This window comes from Corvus brachyrhynchos, unplaced genomic scaffold (assembly GCF_000691975.1).
Source record: "Corvus brachyrhynchos isolate BGI_N302 unplaced genomic scaffold, ASM69197v1 scaffold142, whole genome shotgun sequence".
Classification (NCBI taxonomy): Eukaryota; Metazoa; Chordata; class Aves; order Passeriformes; family Corvidae; genus Corvus; species Corvus brachyrhynchos.
The window spans coordinates 1,529,529-1,550,125 of record NW_008237226.1 but is presented as its reverse complement, the minus strand read 5'-3'; the positions used below and the strand labels follow the sequence as shown (position 1 = coordinate 1,550,125).

At 40.6% G+C, this 20,597-nt stretch overlaps 1 protein-coding gene across 1 annotated transcript in view; it reads right to left on the bottom strand.

The window, feature by feature from the left end:
* FAM171A1 (family with sequence similarity 171 member A1) overlaps positions 1-20,597 on the bottom strand; it is a gene marked incomplete at its 5' end in the record, with an annotated part of 86,021 nt that overhangs the window by 23,512 nt on the left and 41,912 nt on the right. The window contains 3 exons of the mRNA XM_008629883.2: positions 100-258; positions 5,301-5,393; positions 11,215-11,442. Coding sequence (XP_008628105.2) covers positions 100-258; positions 5,301-5,393; positions 11,215-11,442 — 480 coding nt within the window. The remainder of the gene's footprint in view (positions 1-99; positions 259-5,300; positions 5,394-11,214; positions 11,443-20,597) is intronic.

Below are 20,597 nucleotides of genomic sequence, written 5' to 3'. Positions count from 1 at the left end.
AAGAAAGTTTGCTGGAATGGGGAATGGAAAAAATTATATGATCGAAAGTCAAGCCCTGGACCAATATGAAATCAGAGCAAAACCAAAGTAGTGGGTTACCTGTTCCATTTCCATCTAATCCCTGCAAATAAGGGAAACTGTCCACTTCCCAGGGTGAACTGGCTGCAGTCAGATATGCTGTCAAATCACTGTAGCTAGTGTTCTCTGGCAATTTCACAGATCTTCTCTGAAAGTGAACTTGTGGCTGAGTCCGTGCACCTAAAAATATTAAAAGTGACTTTATATCCAAGGTGGGCAGAATATTTAGGTGTTCATATTCATGGAAGCACTTTTACATTTTTTTCATTATAAACTGTGGTAGCTTGAGAAGGACAGAGACATCAGAAGTCTATTATGAAAGATGGATAACCCGTATTTTTACAAGTATTTTGCAGTTGGCATTATTTGTCCACAAGTATTCCAGAGCAAAACTGTGGAGGCACCTACTGTCAAAAGCTTTTCTGGCTATGTTGTTTCTCCTCCACTTTCATTACATGCCTCTTCTAATAACTGAAACGAAAACTAAGTTCAGAGGTAGGGTATGCAAAAGCTTAGGAAAGCATCCAGTTCACCATATTTGTTCAAATTTTGTTTTCCCTGAAATAGCAAGATAAATGTAGTTTATACTCTTTAAAATTATTTTCTAAGAGACAATTCTACCTGTAGTCTCAATTAACTTATGTAACTTCTGTATTTAGATTTTGCCAAGCTTTGGCCATGAAAACTAACTCTAAAACTGAGACCAGTCACTATTGAAATCACTGGATTAAAAGATTCACTTGACAAACTTTGGGTGAAAAGATTTGCCGTATTTTCCCATGAAAAGAACACATCGAAATAGAACCAAATTACTTGGCATGTATGATTTCTCTCTTTTCCTCTGTCTTGTATAGTGTTAGCATTTCTTTCAAACTCACTAGGTGTTAATTGAAGGGTCTTTGCTGCAACATGATTTAAGATTGTTTCATGTACTATGGCATTTCATGTCTCATTTAAATCCCAGCTTACAAAGTCAGTAGTCTTTTTCAAAGGATACTCACCATTAATACTGTTTAGCAACACACAGCAAGACTCCATCTGCAAGTTTGTGTGCACAACATGCAAATTAATTTTTAAATCAAAAGCTATTGTATTCTCCAGAGCTCATTTTGAATACACACAGAACACTTCCCACACAGCACAAAATCAAGAGGCAAGCAGTTTTCTTCTTAATTCACATTGGACTATGTGATTCAAAGATGTCAACTCAAAACAATTTTGCATCTTTTCCCCCATTAGTCTCTGGCAGCACTTTTAGGTTACATGTAGCTTCACTGCAAGAAAGAATAACAAGCTTGACTTGCTCCTAAGCTTTGTAACTGTGAGTGTCATTAACCTAGAGACTGGAATCTTTTCTTGCATAATTTTCCAGCAGGAACTCTAGCTGTGAGAAAACATAAAACTCAACAGAACAAAATGTTGTATTGGCCAAGAAAAATGTCTGTATACAGGAGCAAGTACCTCCAAAGAGCTGATTGTTTTTTAGCTGTCATTTCTTTTGTAATTCTGCAAGAAGAAGCTATAAAATTGCTTTTATTTTTTTAATTTCTGAAACATTTAAGTGTTTACAGCAGGCTCTCCAGACTGGCAATACCCGAAAATGTTTAATATAGTCATTAAACAACACCCGTGTGAAATGGGAAGAAACCTCCCTTATCCAATTTCTAGACTTAAATGGAAAACTATGTAAAAGAATAAATAAATCGCAACAAACTCAGGCAGGACTTATCTCCTGTGTGCTCTGCAATACTGTAGCAGCTTGCTGTACCTCAGGGACTGATCTGCTCAGGCACTTTGGAAACCTCTGACTGCACTGCTAAGTGGGCTCCTACAGCCCATGGGTATAAATATCCACAGTAACAGAACAGGAACACCCCCCTCTCCTTCCAAACAAAGAAACTGGTATTAGGATTATCACCAACAGTTCAATGTAAAATTGCAGGATTTTCTGCTGTCTAAATCTCTGGTTAAGGTGCATTATTTAAGTTGCCAAGAACTGGTGTTTTATTTCCAAAGATGCAAACTAATTAAAAATTAAAACCCAAGTAACTGCTGTTGAGTCTGTAATGCAGTAGTTTATGGGACTTCTATTAAAAAAAACAGTTGGGGTTGGGGTTTGAGCACTGGGAGAGCCATGAACTGCCAAATTTTAACCAGATAAGGAGGACTCAGAAAGCCAACCTCAGCTCCTTCAATCCTACAAGCAGCACAAAGCCTTCTTATGGCTGAGCTCCAAATCTGGCAGGAAACCTGTGCAGCAATGAACTCAGATATAAGCTCTGAGAATGAAGAAACAGCCTCCTCTGTAGATAGTGCATACACAGACAATAAATCAGTGCAGAGTAGTTAATTCACACTCTGGAAAACAAATTCCTCCAGATTGATGTTCACTCAAAACCTGACACTCACCCTGACTCTCCCCTCAGTTCCTCAGTTGGGTCTCCCACACCTGGCAGGAGACTCCAAAGGGGCAGAAGACTGGGAGCTTCCAGAGAAAGGCTTGTGAGGGAAGCAGCTACCAAGGCTTTCACCTTCTCTCACCACCTTGCTACAACATAATCTAATATTCTCCTTTACCAGCGGCCATAGTTGATTTTGGGGTGTATGTTTGGGGATAGATTTATTGAGGGAACTGGAAGTGGGAGAAACTTGTGCTGACCAGACTCTTAAGCGTTTTTTTCACCAAGTCATCACAGCACTGGGACTGGATTATTAGCATTGCTTCTATTACTGAAGATACCTAGTTTTTACTTATAAAATCCAGTTTTTACTTATAAAACCCAGTTTTTACTTATAAAACCCAAGCACATGCAAGTGTAAAATAGGCATGTTGAGCCCCTTCCACGTGGTGTGTGCCATGAGGTAAAGACTGCTGAGCATGGATCTTATCTTCTTTAAACAGCCTCTTGTCAACACATCAGCCATGATTCAAATGCTGTCAGCTCCAGCTTGCCAGTACACTCCTGAGGATGTAACCTTAACGAGTCCCTGTAAGGCACCTTTTGTCACACTGGATGTGTGACATGTGGCACCACACCAGCATTTGAGGTTTAGTCTATGTGAAATAACATCTGAAGTTTCACCAATTCATGCTCTGATTGCTCATAGGTCGGAGACAGATAGAGGGTCCCCATACAGCTTCCATTCACTGAACGCTGAAATTCAGTCTGTCACTGTGCTGCTATTAAATAACTTAAATGACCCAGTGGTTGGCAAGCCCCATCCCTCACAATTACTGACAGAGCACAGCAGTGGATTGTAATGCCATCATGAAAATGAAGCTGCCTGCATCAACTCAGACAAACTTCTCAACTGCATAATACGTTGCTTGCTTGATTAATTACTCAAATGCAATTGGTAACTTGGGGTACCAAGACAGCCTTTCTTTCCCTTTGACTGGTGCTTCAAACACCAGTGTTCCCAGTCTGTTCCTGGTATAATGATTCCTGGTTTGCTCTCATTTTTGCACTAAGGTAACTCCTGATCAGCTCTTTTGAAACAGCGTGAGGTTACTGGGAAGTAAATTAGAGAAAATAACAGAGAAAAACTAGGTCACGAGGATTTTGGATCGAGACTAGAGAGGCTCCATTCAAATACTGGAACAATGTCTAGGCTGTCTTCCATTTAGGCTTCATCACAAGAGAAGTCCCAAGAAAAGAAATGCCGACTGGACTCATAAATTAGATTTTACGGGGGAAGACTGCAAGTTCAAATCCCAGTCCTTAGCATACTCCAGGTACCACTTTCTTCCTTTATCTCTTTTTTCTGCTATCCCAGTAGAACCAGTTACATTATTCTAATTTACATATATTGTTAACACACTGGATCAATTCACTGAAGGAAGGAAGATTATGCTGAAAATATTTATGAGTCTCACTCAGCTGTTAAATGTCCCTCTAGTCCTTTAGCATCCCCCATTTTTTGAAGGAAGCTGTGAATATGAAAATACTGTTCTTTTTCAGTTAATTGCATAATATTAGCACATTTGCATAAGAATAAGAGTATTTAATACAACAGGATAGTGGAATACTGTTGGTAAACAATGTTTCATGTTTTGCCTAATGCCTTGTGTTTTAACCCAGTTCACTGTCCATCTAATTTACCCCATTAGACAATGTCCCGCTCTCAAATTGCAGAATATATGTACAGCAGCTGTTTCTCCAGATCCTTCTGAGCATTCCATCAGCTACCTAATTTGTTGAATGCATTTTCAGTTGCAGTTGTATCTAGTGCTATCATTAATGAAAAGCCTATCGTGTCTGGATGGCTTCTAACTGAAAAAATATGTCAGGAAGGCGTAATTGTATTATATTCTCTCAGATAGAACAAGGTTATCTTGGAATACTATTGAGGGCACTATTCCCTTGTTTATTAACTATCCAGTAGAGTTTAAAATGATGGCAAGCATAAGACTTATTGTGAATAAGACACCATTTATGCACAATAAGAGTGCCCACAGAAAAGGATGTCCCCTTTCTGGTTCAAGGTAAAAAGCTCCTGTTGTTAACAGACTTACCTCAGCCAGCACATCAATTGGATTAATTTACGTCAGACCCCTAGTCAGATGAACATTTTATTCTTCACTGTGCAGTTCAGAAAACACTGCTCCTCTGATTGATACTACAGTTGCTTTAACATGTGTTTGGCCTTACGAAAAGGTTATTCAAACTTTATTCTCCTAACACAGTGGGTTTCAATGTGTAGGATTTAGGTTTGCAGGCAGTCTGACAAGGGGTCCACAGGAAAAGCAAGTTTATACAGGGTATACAACAATGTAGATACAAGAAATTTTCAGTTTTTCTATGCCCTAAATTTCTAAGTCATTCACACTAGGAAGCAAGAAAAAAAATGAAACCAGCGAAAATTCTTAGACATTAAGAACACCAGAAAATGCCTATTTCAAGGATGGTTAAATGAGGCTAGATGAGAAAACATCCAACAGATATCATAAGAAACTTAATCTCTAGCTCTCATATGGCACACTAAAGTCCAAACTCATTTATTACTGTGTAACTTGAATTCCCTAGTCACAGCAGTTAGGGATGAATTCAGCTATTAATTTGGTAAAACAATCCCACAGAGAAGCATTCCTCAGGGAACTCAGAACTCCCCACAGAATACCAGTCTCATTCACAGGACAGAGTTCAGACAGCAACTGGGCTGTCAGGCTTTTTGTGTAGTGTCCCTTAAATTTCAATTCCAACCTCCAAAAGCCAGCATACCTTGAAATCCTGAGACTATCTGGACTACATCATCATAGACCATGAGAGTAGCTGAGCGTTCAGGAAGAAGGCCGAGGCTCAGTGAAGAGAACACTGTGAGAGAGAAGTGGTTTAAGTGGGATATATTTAAATTCTTATAAACATAATCCAACAACGACAGCGGTTACTTTCTTCACATTTTTGCAAAAGCAGGCCACCCAAACTATTAAAATTATATTGTATACATGACAGAAACCACATGCATTTTCTGAACCAAACAGTTAAACTGCCACAGTAATTACTGAACTAAACAAAATGTTCTACGCTTTGACTCCTGCACGTCATGCATGGCAGCTCAAAGCACTGAAGAGTGCAGTGTAAAGCAGGGTTTCATGCTTTACATGAAGCAATTCCCAGCTCCACAGAAAGACATGAAATACATAAAGAGAATTGAAACACTGACTCAGTCTGGCTGAGTTATTTTTCTGTGCAACAGCTATACTTCTTACCTCAGGAATATTTTAATGAAACTTAACTTTTAAGTACTTTGAGATGCTTACATTAAGTCATACAGAAAGGCAAAGTATGATGAATAAGTCTGAATAATTTGCTTTAAAATGCAGCATGTACTTACTGAGTCACCACCTACACCAGGGAAGTGTTATTTATAGCAGAACTACTGTCATCCTACCAGTGGTGTGAAAGGGGATGGATAAACGGTACTTGCTGCAAGCAGTCTGCCTTGCAAGGACCTCCCTTCCCACTGGGTACTGACACTCCTTGCAGGGGCCTGTGTCAGTACGCACACACATCTTTGCAGAGTGAAAAACAGGATATAATTTCATGCCAAGTTCTTCAGACCCAGAAGATCCAAAACAGGGAAGAAATTAGCCACAGAACCCACTTGCCTCCTGCATCCATGAAAACAGAAAGGAGCATGACTGCCTGCAGTCCACACATGGCTTTCAAAGATAGAAGGAGGAGACTAATGCAGACCAGTAATTTTTGGTAATTGGACAGCATCCCATACCTGAAGAGTACTCATCCTAGTCTGAAGTAAATGCCAGCTGAGGAAGGCATTCCCAGAAAGAGTCAATAGAATAACAACTCAAACTCTTCTGATTTTCTGGAATTTTATGAATTTCCTCTACATTAATACACGTTACTTAGCCCAAGAGATCATACAGATGTTAGCTACCAACAGGGAGACTACAGTATTTCTGCTTTAAGAAAGATATTCGCCTTTTAAAGATCAGAAATTTTAGTGTTTGGGAGAAGTACAGGAGATAGGAGAAGAAACTAGGAGAAACACACTGATAAAAACTACCATCTAAAAGATGGTCTTAACGATATAAACATTAAAATAAATAAATAAAAATTAAAAATCATGTTATTGCAAGTACAGCTGGGAATCTTCTTTCCAATGCCCTACAGGTGAAACAGATTTACACATTAGGCAATGTAAGTAAGAAAGCCTAATGCAAGTAGCACTAAGGCCACACAATTACAAAATTTGTCTTTACTCCAATAACTTAATTTGTATGAAGAAAGCTAATATAATTTAGACACCCTGGGGAGCTCAATACAATCAACCATGCCAATGTCTTCTTCCATATATGCCAGACTATAATGAATATATAACCTCTAAACTTCCCTTGGGCTTTTCTGCACAATCTTTTCTCAGCATGACAAAGACAGAAAGCCACACCGTTTAAGGCCAGAAGGATGACAGTGATGATCCAGCCTTATTCCTGTATAACTACAACCTTCCCTGGATTAATTATTGCTGCAGATTCAATAGCTATACCGAAACTTGAAAACATGTTGTAGAAAAACCCCAGTTTTCTTTTACAGGCATCCAGTGGTGAAGAATACACTGTAATATCAGTGTTCTAATAAATAATTATGAGGGCAGTTAAACTATGTGCCTCTTTACCCATCAAAATTTATAGAGGTTAGATTTCCAGCCATTTGATCTTCTTTTTATACAAGCCTGCTAGACAGAAGAATTCTCTCTCACCCGTTTCCTGTTCTCTATGAGGGTATTGATGGACTATGATCAAATTACCCCATGAACTTTCTCGCTGGTGAACAAAATAAATTAAGCACTTCCAAGTCTTTCCCTGGAAACCATATTTTCCAATCTTTTAATCACCCCTGATACAAGTCCACAGTTTCAAACATTCTTCTTGAAACGTGGATCCAGAGCTAGCTACACATTTCCCTGAATGGATATGCCAAGGACAAGTCCTGAAACACTATACTCTGCCTTCCCAGTTTACCTTATTTTACAGGTAAACAATTCCAGATGAGTTCTCCTTTCCCAAAAATACTATAAACATCATCCTCTGCTCCTAAAACTGTATTTCACCACATTGACAAAACCATGGTTTGCTTTGACTGACTGTCCTGGTTTCAGCCAGGATACAGCTATTTTGTTCTCTGTTGCTGGTACAGTGCAGGGTTTTGGATTTGGGATGACAATAATGTCAGTAACACACTGATGGTTTGGGTGTTGCTGAGTAGTGCTTACTCTAAGTCAAGGACTTTGCAGTTCTCCATGCTTTGTCAGTGAGAAGCTGCAGAAGAAGCTGGGAGAGAGCACAGCCAGGACAGCTGATCCAGACTGGCCAAAGGGATATTCCATATCACAGAATGTCATGGCCAGTATATTAACTGTGGGGAGTTGTCTGGGAGGGGTCAACTGCTGCTCAGGGATGGGCTGGGCAATTGTATTGTGCATCACTTGCTTTAACCGGGTTTTACTCCCCACTCTCTTTTTGTTAGGTCTCATTCTTCTTATTATTATAAAATTTTACTTTATTTCAATTATTAAACTGTTCTTACCTCAACCCATGGTTTTTACCATTTTATGATTCTCCTCTCCACCCATGGAGGCTGGGGGGGAGCAAGCGGATGGTACTTAGTTGACAACTGGACACTGACCCTACCAACTAAGGGTCAACTTAGTCTGAACTGTGCTGTCTCAGCAACTCCCTCTCTTCATTGCATACACTGCTCCAAAAGAAGCATCCTTTTTAAATAAGGATTACCAGTCACAAACGTTTTCTTCCGAATTATTTACAAAGAAAAATCTATGCTTAGTTAAGACCAGACAGATGAACACATCTTCCATCATGAACACTTCAACAACTCAAGTGATGTTAAATTAATGAACTGTTAATAAGTGGAGTCATGGCTCTGCTGATAAATATTTTAATGCAAGAAGAGATCTTAAATCTTTCCCTCCTACCATTTATCACAATGTAAATAAATAATCCTCCTGTTTAAGCAGTAAAGAGCTAGTAATTATTTTGGTTAATGTAAGAAAAGTTAATTTCTGTCAAATTATAAGAACAGAAAACCCTCGATGTTTACTCCTTAAAGCTACTACAACAATATCACAAGTTCAGTGGCTGCACAGCTTTTCAGCATAAGGCTATAACTAATGCATATTGCCTGTGATGGAAGAATCCTGATCCTTTAGGAAAGTTCTGCTACAGGACTTTAAACATTACCACCCTATGGCTTTCAAACATACTCCCTGCTCGTGGTTATCCTTTTCCCATTTGAGGTAAATACGGCCATAGTCCAATTACCACAGCACACAGGATGGCATATCAGCCTAAACACTGCCCTGGGTGGAATGCTGCTCAGAATGGGGGATCTGCTCTGTGAGGGACAGCTCCTAGGACTGTTAAAAAGCATTTTTGGGAAATGAGGATCCAGCTGTATGGGTGTGTCCAGACTGCATACTGCAGAATGAACATTGAGATATGCTGCCTGCTCCCCATCATTCAAGCCAGCTTAAAAATAACAACAAAACAACTTGCACATTTTTCAGAACTTCTGTACTGTGCTAGTTAAAAGCATGCTAGGCATTTAAATACATGGCATTTAAATAGAAGGAGATCTTGGAAAGTTTTTTAAAGACTATAGGCATTTTAGTCAGTACAAAAAATAAAAGCCTAAGTATCTTGGTCCTTAACTTTTATGTCATGTACCTTTTCAGGACTAATTCAAAATCTACATAGGGCATATCAAGTTGTAACTTGTTGTTTCTTTAATCAAAGAAAGGAATAAGTTCAAGGTAGCGAAAGCAAAAGAAAGGATTCCACTTCCAATTAAATCAATGACAAACTATCTTCCAGTTTCAGTGGGGGAGGATCAGAGGTGAAACGAATCTACCTTCTGAGCTAAGCTCACATTTCAGCCATGGAAAGAAAGATTTTGTGGAACCTATACAATTACTGCTCTTTAAACTTCAATGACTTACTAAAACAAGAATGCCCTGTTTAATTCTCTTCCCTCAAAATCAGTACTTAAGAAAAACAACAAGCAAAAAACTAACCAAACAAACTCCAGGCTATGGAAGGGTACATCTCATTTAAAAGACCTAGGGTACGAGTCAGAAAGGTAAGAGACACAAGGCAAGGTTATTGCATACTTTAATAATTTAAAAGCACATAAAGTATGCTGAGGAAGCTGCACTTCATCTTACTGAAAGAGAAGAAAACCCAAAGGAAAGTGCTAAACAGAGTCACAGAACAATGATGGCTGCAAGGGACCTCTGGATGTCACCTGCTTCCACCAAGCAGGGCTTGTCCAGTTGAGTTCTGAATGTCTTTAAAGATTACGATTTCACAACCTTTCTGCTGCTGCTGTAATGAATTGTTGCTTGTAATCTTTGTTGCTGCTGTAATGAATTGTTGCCTTTTACTTATTTGAAACTCTCCTGGCAGCAACTCTTCAGTTGCTTCTTATTCTTTCACGACACCCTAAAGAGCTTGACTAAAGTATTTTCTGTAGCTCCATTAAGTAGCTGAAAAACATGGTGGAATACAGTACAGAAAATGTGGAAGAAGCCACTCTTATCTGAAGCAAGTGAAAGCAGATAAGTAAACAGCATGTTGAAATGCCTAAAGCATAATTCTGGGTTTGAAGAGATTCACGCTCCTTTCTCCTTCTGAAAATACTTTTGCTACTTGACCTTGCAGCAAGTCACACAGTCCTTCTGGCTATGTTGATATTAATAAATAAAATGGAGCCAAAACATGGAATTCAACACTGCCCTGGGAACATGTATACTATTTAAATATTAGTGCACTTAAAACCTGGCATGGCTTTGGCCCAGGCTAATAATCAAATCTGAGGTGTGTGTTATTTAGGTGTGATTTGGGTGTAATACAAGCCTGGGACCATTCCCAAATATCATGGACCCTAACCGTGGCTGAGGATTACACGAAAGGCAGATGAAACTCAGGATGTGATCTTCATATAGATGTTTCATCTTGAGGTTTGAAAGCCACCCTCAATCTGCTCTTTTTAGCAGTACAGAAATAGGCTTCATGACTCAATTTTTCCTCTCATATAACTAATGTAAAGTTCTGAGGCATTCTGATAAAAACTAACATGCAAGTATTATGCCTGTGGAAGAAGCAAAGCCATGCTAATGTACTAAAAATCCTTACATCTGGATAATGTAACTGCAGATTAAAACTGTTCTATTGACATGGCTAAGAAGTAAAAGACCAGGACTTTTTTCATACACTACAGCCTATGGTGCAACAGTTGTTGCTATACCTTGGAAGAGAAGCAAGAGTACATCACAGCTGCTGAAACAAGGCTCTTAGAAATGGTGTTTCCATAAAGAAAAAGATCTGGAACAGATTTCTATTTTCTATGGAGCTGTAAGAGCACCAACAAATGTTTGAAAACTGATGTAGCACTGTATCAAGGACTGCCAGAAGGAGAGTGAGTCTCTGCTCAGCCTTGATGCTGCAGTTTAACTGAGGTAGAAATGTTACTATTTTTGAAATGGGCCGATGTTTCTCCCCCCACCCAGGATCTCAAGCATTGAAACACATCATACAAAACTGTGTAGCTTCCTTTAGATGCAAAATCTTACCTCAGAACAAAAATAAAGATCTCTTACCAGGCAATCTTACAGGTTTCCATGGTGCAGAATTTGGCACATATGCATGTTTACTAGCAGTCACTATCAGCTGATTGCCCAATTTATACTGAAACTTGAGGAAGGCAGTGCCATCTGCTCCTGAGGTTCCAGATGCAATGGAGATCTGGTTGGTAAAAATCTCAATGAAGGCTTCAGTTACTGGCTGATGGGTGCTGGCATCGCTTACATGGACCTTCAGCGTTACTTCTGTAATGACAAACAACCACAGTGATTATTGTCTGAAAAGCTTCTGTGGAAGGCAGCAGTTAGAACATGCTGACACACCAATGACTGAAAAGACACCAGCTCTGCCATTTTGGTGCCATGTACAACTTCTTATACTGGCCCACAGCTCTCCGTCTCAGGCAGTCACTCTTTAGAGACACTGCAGATTCTGCCACAAGCCAGACCAGGTCCTGAATTACTGCTCGACAGCTAACTTCAACTGTGGAGGCATCTATCTTCCACCTGTGACCCACATGCAGCTGGGCAGCACATCACCAGGGCAGGCAACGTTCCCTTCAAGGGGCAACATGTCAATCACACAGTACTGTTGTACTATAGCAATTCCAAATGTGTGCTGTCAAACACATGTGTTACCAACGGACAGCAGGGCATGGAAACTCTCTGTACGGTCCCTGCCTTGCTGCACCTCTGCTCCAGCCAGCCTTCTCCAGCACCAGTGGGGAGAGGGAAAGGCTGAAAGTGGGGTATGCTCCTCACTCCTTCCCAAAGCAATTCTCTCTGTGTAGCAATGGAATGGAGGAAATGTGCATGATGGAAGCCCAGGAAAAAAATGGGCAATAGAGTAGGCTGTGCTACAGTTGGGAGATTTTCAGCTCCAGTGGGAGAGATTGCCCCAGCTGGTACAAGACTTCCCCAGTGATGCCTAACCAAGGTGGTGAATTCCCACAGGATCATGTCCATGTCCTCAAAGCACAGGACAACCAGGTGGGATGCAGAGTGCTAGCAGTGACAGCAGGAGCCCTGACACTGCTGTATCACCTGTCCCCACATACAGCTGGTGAGAAGCAAAGAAGTGATGGTTAAGGCAGTCAGGAGAATCATACATCTTGCAGATACGCAGTCAGAAGCCAACACAATGGACTACATTTTTCTTGAGCAATTTGCCATTTTTCCAGAAACTAATTACTAGTTTAAATGTTTCCAGATGTACAATATTTGTCCACTCTGGGCACTCCTATGACTAAACCATGCATAGTGTCACCAGGCTTTTGTTACATAAAATGGAGTGGCTTGAGCAAGACAGTCCCTCTGGAAGGCATTCTTTATCTACCATTATTTTTCTGTGCCTACAATAGTTCCACTGCCTCATGCTATAAAGTAGCAGCTGTTGCCTTTCTGCAACAACCATGACTTAAATGCAATGCTGTGTTGAAAAGACCCAGCAATGATCTACTGCTTCCACCAAGACACTCCTCGGGTTCTTTTTTGCTTCCAGTTGCCTCTTTCTCTTAAATGAACACCTCCCTCCCTCTTTTCTCTCCCATTCTCCCCTTTCTCTCATTCCCATCCTAATTTTTGAAAATTCTGTTGTTCTTGCATAAAGTTCCCCACCTCAGCGTACTCTATTCCCTAAGGTAGTAGATGGTATTTTGCAAACTCCCTTATTGTGTCAGGAGACTTCAGCCTCTCACAAGCAAGATGCTCACACTCCATGTGCAATGCATTTCTGCATGTGATGCCCAGAGAAGAGAGCATGACATCTGTGCTAGTTTAAAAACAGTCTAGTATTTAGTGGGCGGGAGAGAAGCTGCTCAAACTTTTATGTCCGGCACAGAGCCATTCACTGAAGGCTCTGACAACGGGCAGGTTCCTAGCCCAATTAGACGAGTTAGTTAATGCCTCTGTGAGGACGTATTTAAGAAAGGAAAAGCCACAGGAAGCTCTCTTTCTTCTCCCGAGGGGTGGTGAGGAGGCTGCCGGGGCCCATCCCAGTGGGGGGAGGGCACTGGGCCCCATCCCGACTCCCGAGGCCAGGACTGCGTGGCCAAAGCCCTTCTGAGGCCAGAGCCGCCCGTGCAGTGCCAGTGAGGACCATGCGTCCAGGACTGGCCATGCGGTGCTGGCAGGGACCACGTGGCCAGCAGCAAGAGACATCATGAGCAACTCCCAGATGCAGAGCCCGGATGAGATCAACCACTCAACTGCAACTTACAGACACAAACTTTCTTCCAAGTCAGAGAAAAATGAAAAGTGAGGACACGTGAGGAGAACCAACATGGTGGCACCGAGGTCAGTGAAAAAAAGGGGAGCACCTGCTCCAAGTGCTGGAGCTGAGATTATCCTGCAAGCCATGGTGAGGACTATAATACAACAGTTTCCCTGTAATTCATGAGGTGCATGGGGGGGTGCAGAGATCCACGCACAGCCCATGAAAAAGAGTACTCACACTGGAGCACGCGGATACTGAAAAGCTGTAATCTAGTGAGGAACTTGAACAGAGAGAAATGACCCTTGCTTTTAGCAATAGAGAAAAAGAGCCTTCACTTCCAAACTAAAACAGCTCACCCTTAAAAGACTAAACCCCACGAACTGAAATGACCCATGCTAGGCGGTTGTGGGAAGACTGCTTGACCCGTGGGAGGGATTCATGTTGCAGCAGGTTTGGGCGGGCTGTTGCTTGTGAAAGTTAAAACCACACTAGAAAAGTTCGCAGAGAACTATCTCCCATGGGAAGGATCCCACGGCACAGCAGAAGAAACTCTTTTCCTTAAGCATACTAAAGAAAGACTTTTAAGAAGCTAAATATTGACCAAAACCCCCGTGTTTTGTTTCCTTGCGCCGTTGGTAGGAGGGAGAGACTGGGAAAGAAAGGTGTTCTGAAGGTTTCCTTTGGTACTCATTATCCTTTTTACTTTCAAGTCCGTTAATAATAAATTTTCTTTATACTGTTTAAGTTTTAAACCTGTTTTGCCTTACACTGTTTATTTTTCAATAATCCTTATCTCAACTCATGAAGTTTTTGTTTTAATTTCCCCTCCTCTGCTTAACTATAGCAGAGGAAAATAAGTAGGTGGTTTTTTTGTGGGTGCCTGGCACTTAACCAACTTCAAACCATGACAACCTCCTGTTCATATATATTCAAAAACATTACACTGATTTCTATAGAACAGTACTGCTGGTACAGTTCTGTTCTACTACTAATGCCTTGTAAGAACTTATTTTGGTGTAAGCCCTGAGCCAGCAAGATATAACTCCAAGAATAAAGAAAACAAAGAACAAAATCTTTGTTGTGAGTTTCAGTAGTAAAATGGCACAATTGAGTATACAGAGAAACACACTGTAACAACCTAAAATTTTAAAATGATGTCAGGACCTAATACAAAAGTATCAGCACATCTGTCTTAAGGGCATTTCAGCCAGAAAGAACAGTATCTTGGGCCCTTTTATAAGCAGGGACCTTCTCTCTGAATCCTACAGTACTGAAAATGCCAATATCAAGCAGCCCTGCACAAAAACCCCATTAGACAACTCATCATCATCACAGCCCTTGCTTTAGAACTTGGCAATGGAGGATGCCAATTTAGATGGGAGCAGCATGAAATACATTCTAGTTATTAAAGATTCTGGACTTCTTCCCAGTTTTGCATTTAGTAGTCAAAGAAAGCAATGTACATTGAAAATCAGTGTCCACATACTCTGGTGCCCAGTACAGAGTGCATCCTTAGAAATCCTGCCTTGACCACCATGCAACTTGTGAAATCTTGTGTATGTGAAAGGTAGCCACATTAATCAATGAAGGAAAATATATATATGCATGTATTTACAAACATGAGGACAAAAACCAGTGTAAGTTTTATTTCAAAGTGGAGGGATTTGCTTAGATCCAAAGCCAGACAGCTGTGCTCTTAGCACTTCCCACTTTGAATTTCCTAGGGAAAAATGCAAGAATAGATGAGGTTAAGAATAATGGGTGATACATTAAAGAAAAAGCAAGAGAACAGGACAATTTCTGTTAGCAATCACTGTTAGCAATTTCAATAACATGGAAGTTTAGCCTTTTCTAAAACAACCACATATAACACGGAACCAAGGAGTTCTGGATATTAACTACTAATTAAGGAAGAGGGTAAGAAAACAACAGAAGTATCAAATCAATTTAATTCCTTATATACATCCAAAATTCTAGAATAGAGATTACTACTAAAATTGATCAAGAAAAAAAACAATAAAATTTTCCTGTATACACAAATCCATCTTTCTCTTCACAAATCAGTGAGCTAGGCCATGGGTATCTCCAGTAGGAATTTCTTTATCTTTCACTCCATAGCTATGTAAGGTCTTCTGTCTGCATCCTTCTTTCTTTCTGCATCCTACCCTCTTTCTGATAAGGAAGGATAGGGGTTTCCAAAATCCTGTTTCTAAACAGAAATGACAAAGGCAATCACCCAAGATGGAAGACTGATGTCCTGAAAGGCAGCAGATTGGAACTGCTGCTCCAAACCCCACAGTCCCTAGATCAGACACTGGGCTTGTTTTCTCCTTCTCTTTGATATTTAACATGTTTTTTTCCTGAGCAGATAGAGAAAACCCTAGCAGCCTGAACAATCCCAATTCCTTTTCATGTGTTATCTTCCCTGACAAACATGTGAAATGTATACTACTTGCTTAATTCAGGGCTTTCTCCCACACAACAGCTCCTTTTTCTTATCTAATGCAGCAGTGAAATCATGAACACTAAACCTCCGTTATCACTGTAATTTCCACAGCAACTGAGTGATTAAAAGCTTAAAACTGGAAAGAAATCGTTGAAGAAAATATCCTCTCAAACAGTGACGTGATGAGAACACGTGAAGAGAGACAGTAAATTTCAGAATTGTTAGGATATATTCAGGCACTTCTTGAGCATCAGGAGAACTGGAGAAGGGAAATAAGACAGCAGAGTAAGGTCAAGAAATGACCCAAGATCAGTCTGATCTCTAATTAATAGGGAGGTTTTAGATCAAAAGACTAGGCATACTGGATGGAATCAATTAGAAGCTGTTTAAAAGACTTATTTTTAACTATGGAATAGAGTATTTAAAATATCTGGCAAACTTTTTAGTCGGTACTCTCAGCAAACAGTGGGTATAAAGCAGATACATTATTCTTGAGCTTTGCAGCCTGCCACAGCAACAAGCTCACAGAGAATTAAAGACACACGGACTCAGAAAAGAAGGACAGCTGTAGACGAAGGCAGGGAACTGAAAGCACTGCAAAAGATGAACTCTGAGAACATGAACTCCGAGAACATGAACTCCTAAAGGAAAGCCTGCTTCATTCTCACACTATTGTATGTACAGCAGGAGTATTTGCTAAGTTGTGGAGGGGCTTTGTTCTGTGCTACTAATGAAGTCCTGGAGAAAGGAAAGGGATCTAAAGGTGAAGAGTGCTGAGCACTCATGTGAGAGCAAAGCAGAGATGGCTGAGGTGACAGACCCTGGGCTGATGAATTCATCCAGGGAAGCTGTGGTCTCTCACTTCCCCAGACAAGCCAGCCACAGTCAGGACAGGCTGTGTATGAGCCATAGCCCTGTCTGATGTACCTGCCAGGTGTGGTGTGGTGTGAATGCATCTATTTCAGAACTCATCTGTCTGACATGTACTTCCCTGGTGGCTGGTAGCACTGGTGGACACAGGTACTATAGAGCCAGAGTCACTTGCCTGTACCACTAGAGTCTGTCCTGCCATTACATTCTTACAGGAAAGATTCAAGTCCAAAGCAAGAACCACTTAGGATAACTGTCATTTCCAGAAGATAAACCACGAGCAAAGACATCCTTTCTGGATGGGAAAAAAGCCTGTGTCTCCCTTTCTAGTGCAGGTAAGAATGGGCCACTCACACATGTTAAACAGTGCAACCCTTCAACTCTGCTTCAAGAATTCCAAAGCAAAGTGGGAAAAGGAGGTTAGTGGGAAAAGAGCACATACAAGTAGGAAATGCAGGGGTAAATTCCACAAAGAGATCAAGGTTGATGTATATGTATGCTCAAGCAAGTCTAGTGTAAATCTGTTCTCTTGTAGTTATAGTCCTTTGTCTTCTTTTAAACAATAACCTCCTACTTGTTTTTCAAATGTGTGCAGACCTAAACTACTAGTTACTGTGAAAACAGCAGCTTAAGTGCAACTCCCTCCCAGTTTTCTGGTACTAAATTTATTGTAAGCTATATAAAAAACCTCCAGCATCTTCAAGGTTATAATTTAGGAAAGTGAAAAAGACAAAAACACCCCTAAATGGTAGCATTCCAATCCAGAATCCCATCTGTCTTCTTAATCTGATTTTTGAGATTTTACTAAGTTTAAACTTTCTCTGAGCAATCCTTCCTGTGCCATCTGCTCTATGAACCCTACTGCCTTGCCTGAAATACAATTAACCTTAAGAAAACTATTTCTGCAGTTGTAACCCCTTCTTACACTCACGACTGCTCTTTACATTGCTGTGAACTCTCAGTTTGGGAATGATTTCCTTCAGAACTGCTATCATCATCGCTGTCTTCTAAAAGCACTGGTTTTAGGTGTTTTGGGGTTTTGTTCGTTTGTTTGTTGGGGGTTTTTTTAAGTCATTAACGTAATCGAGAAAATAAAATCCTGAGCGACCTGAGCAAAGGCAAACTGTCACATCCCAAATACTGGAATAAACAGAGAAAAGTTATGACACAGATTGGAAACCAAAGATCACAATCCTATTTAGATTCCAATCCTGCAATTTGGTTTCTGTGCACACACCCCTCTATCAGGCAGACTCCCACTGACGTCTGGTGGACAGATGATCTCTTTTGGGAACAGGCTGACACAGGCAGCTGCTATCACTTAGCTTTTCCTTTGGGGGTCCCTTATCCATGGACAATGACAGGATATCACCAAAGAAAGAGATATTTAAATGATCTAGGTTTTGATTAGAAAAAGAAAACTTCCTGCTCATTTAAAAAATGCCGTTATGAACTTTACGTAAAATTGTGTACTCTGCTCTGATTGAGTTTACTGGCAACATGCCTGGCTTCGAATCCTACATGCCAAATGGATAAGCTTTTCTTAACCTTTTGCCCATGTGTGAGGTCAATCCTCAGCCAAACAATAGGATTTTCATTTATCTAAAGGAAAACATTTTCCTAGAAAAAGGTGTGTTCCCCATGCTTTAGCCACAGATGCCAACGCTAGCATTTACATATCGAATCTTTCTAATGTGCTGCATCAAGAAAGCTCTACTGACAATCACACTTCAAAATAGCAGCAGAGTAAGTTTGTATGAAGAAAAAGAAACGTGTATGTAACATCCCTCCAGAAGCACATAGACTCTGATCTTCATTGATGTTGTCAGCTGAAAGCAGGTTCTCAAGCAGCACCTCAAATAGCAAACTACGTATGCTTGAACAAGATTCACAGCAAAGATGATGACATCCTCTATCCAGAACTGGCTCTGGGGCTCATTACAGGAAAATCAGTAGAGCTACACAACCTTCCCAACCACCACAGATGGCCCAGGTTTCAGCTGGGGTGAGTGAGTGCCACTGATTTCCAGGGAAGCCAACCATGCAGAGGGCGGGACACAGGACGTCTGCTCAGTGCCTGATCGGCAGTTCTCCAGATGACACCATGGGTGCTGTAGTCCCTGGCATCAAGAAGAAAGTTCTTTACTGCACTGGTCAGAAATCCAGTAAGGACTACACAACACAGCTTGGTTCTCAGACTCAGATTCAGAAAGGATTTAGAAAGCAGAGGGGTTCAGAGAAGAGCCATATAAAAACCCAGGGGACAGGGAAGCAGCATTGGGACTGGCCATCTGAAGAACATGACCTCCTCTTCTTGCAAGAGAAGGCTGGATCACTGTGCATAACAACGAAACTGCAAAAGACCTAGTAAGCTGTGGACCTTTAGTCTTGCCAACAGGGACAGCCAACAGCTGTACACTGAACCTAAGCAAATTCAGGTGTCATTTCTTAGCAATAAGAAAGCAGCTTACTAGATAGTAGACTCACTCAGGCTGTGAGAAATTTTTTTTTTAATAGCTTTTAGTTCTAGGTGTTTAATTAAGGCTTACAATTAATGTTAAGAGTTAAGAGTATTAATGTTTGATTCTAGCACATTTATGAAGCCAGCCCAAGTGGTTGGTTGTGGAGCTTCTTTTTAGCACTGGAATATGAATTTGCTAAACACTTTTTACTTTAGAGATCAAGGGGAAGACTATCAGTAGGGTCCCCTGCACACTGAGTACTTGCAGTGTGATGACTATAATTAACTCCCACACCTCAGAAGTCAAGAAGGAACTTTCTTCCCCAAATGCACAATTGATTGATTTCTGAGTTTTTCTTTTATTCCTCCCTCTTGCTCTTCCTCAGAAACAGTAGAGATCTGATGCAACAAGAGCTGCATATTCCACTCTTGGCTGACACAGAGAAGCCCCTAAATGATACCTGATCAGAGCATTCTGCTCACCTCATCTCTGCGGACAAGCAGGATCCAGGACTGTGGAGGAGGCTACTCTTGGGTAGCACGTGAGGCTTTTTCCCCCTTCTCTGCAGCTCAAGTTGATTCATCTGTATTTCTCATCTAACATTCCTTGCTGCTCCAAGTGCCTCAGGCATTACTGGCACTGTGGCTGGTTCCTCTAGTGCACAAGAATTTAATTTCCAGAGGATTGAAATAGTTTATCTTAACTAAAATAATTAGACTTAATCCTCAATATTCAAATAAAGCACAGTGGTCTGTGATATGAAGGACAGGCAGGTGCCCTACTTACCTCTGCAGGTTTAAAATCCATTGAACAAAGTGTTCATAAACTAAAACGATAAATACATTAATTTATCTCACAATGCATTATCTCCTAGGGATAATGCACACAGGTTTTAGTAAAATATCACAAAAAGAATTCTACTATATGAACTAGAGCAATTTATGCCACATGCAGTGAAAACCAGGCTACTATACAAGCCCTGTATTCAAAGGGGAGGGAGGGGCAGTAATGGGATAATAAAATAAAGACATTCAATATGCAGCTGTCCAACATGTAAAAGAAGATTTGCATATTCTGACCTGCTAGAGCCTAGAGCATTACCACCAAAATTAATTTCTTGGGAGAAAAGGTAGGAATTTGCTTTAATTAAAAAAAAAGGGAGCTATATGCATTATGCCCAGATGAGACTCCGATACCCTATTGTTAAGTGATTAAACAAGCATTTATAATTAACTTGAAACTCACACGGCTATGAAACTCATGAATAGCAATAGTTGCATTAACAGGTCTGCCTTTGATCTCTACAGGAACTGTGCATGACACAAACTAATTTGATTTCCAAACCTTGTCTCTTAGACATGGAATTAAATAAAATACTGTCATGGAGCACAGATGGAAGTTGAGTTTC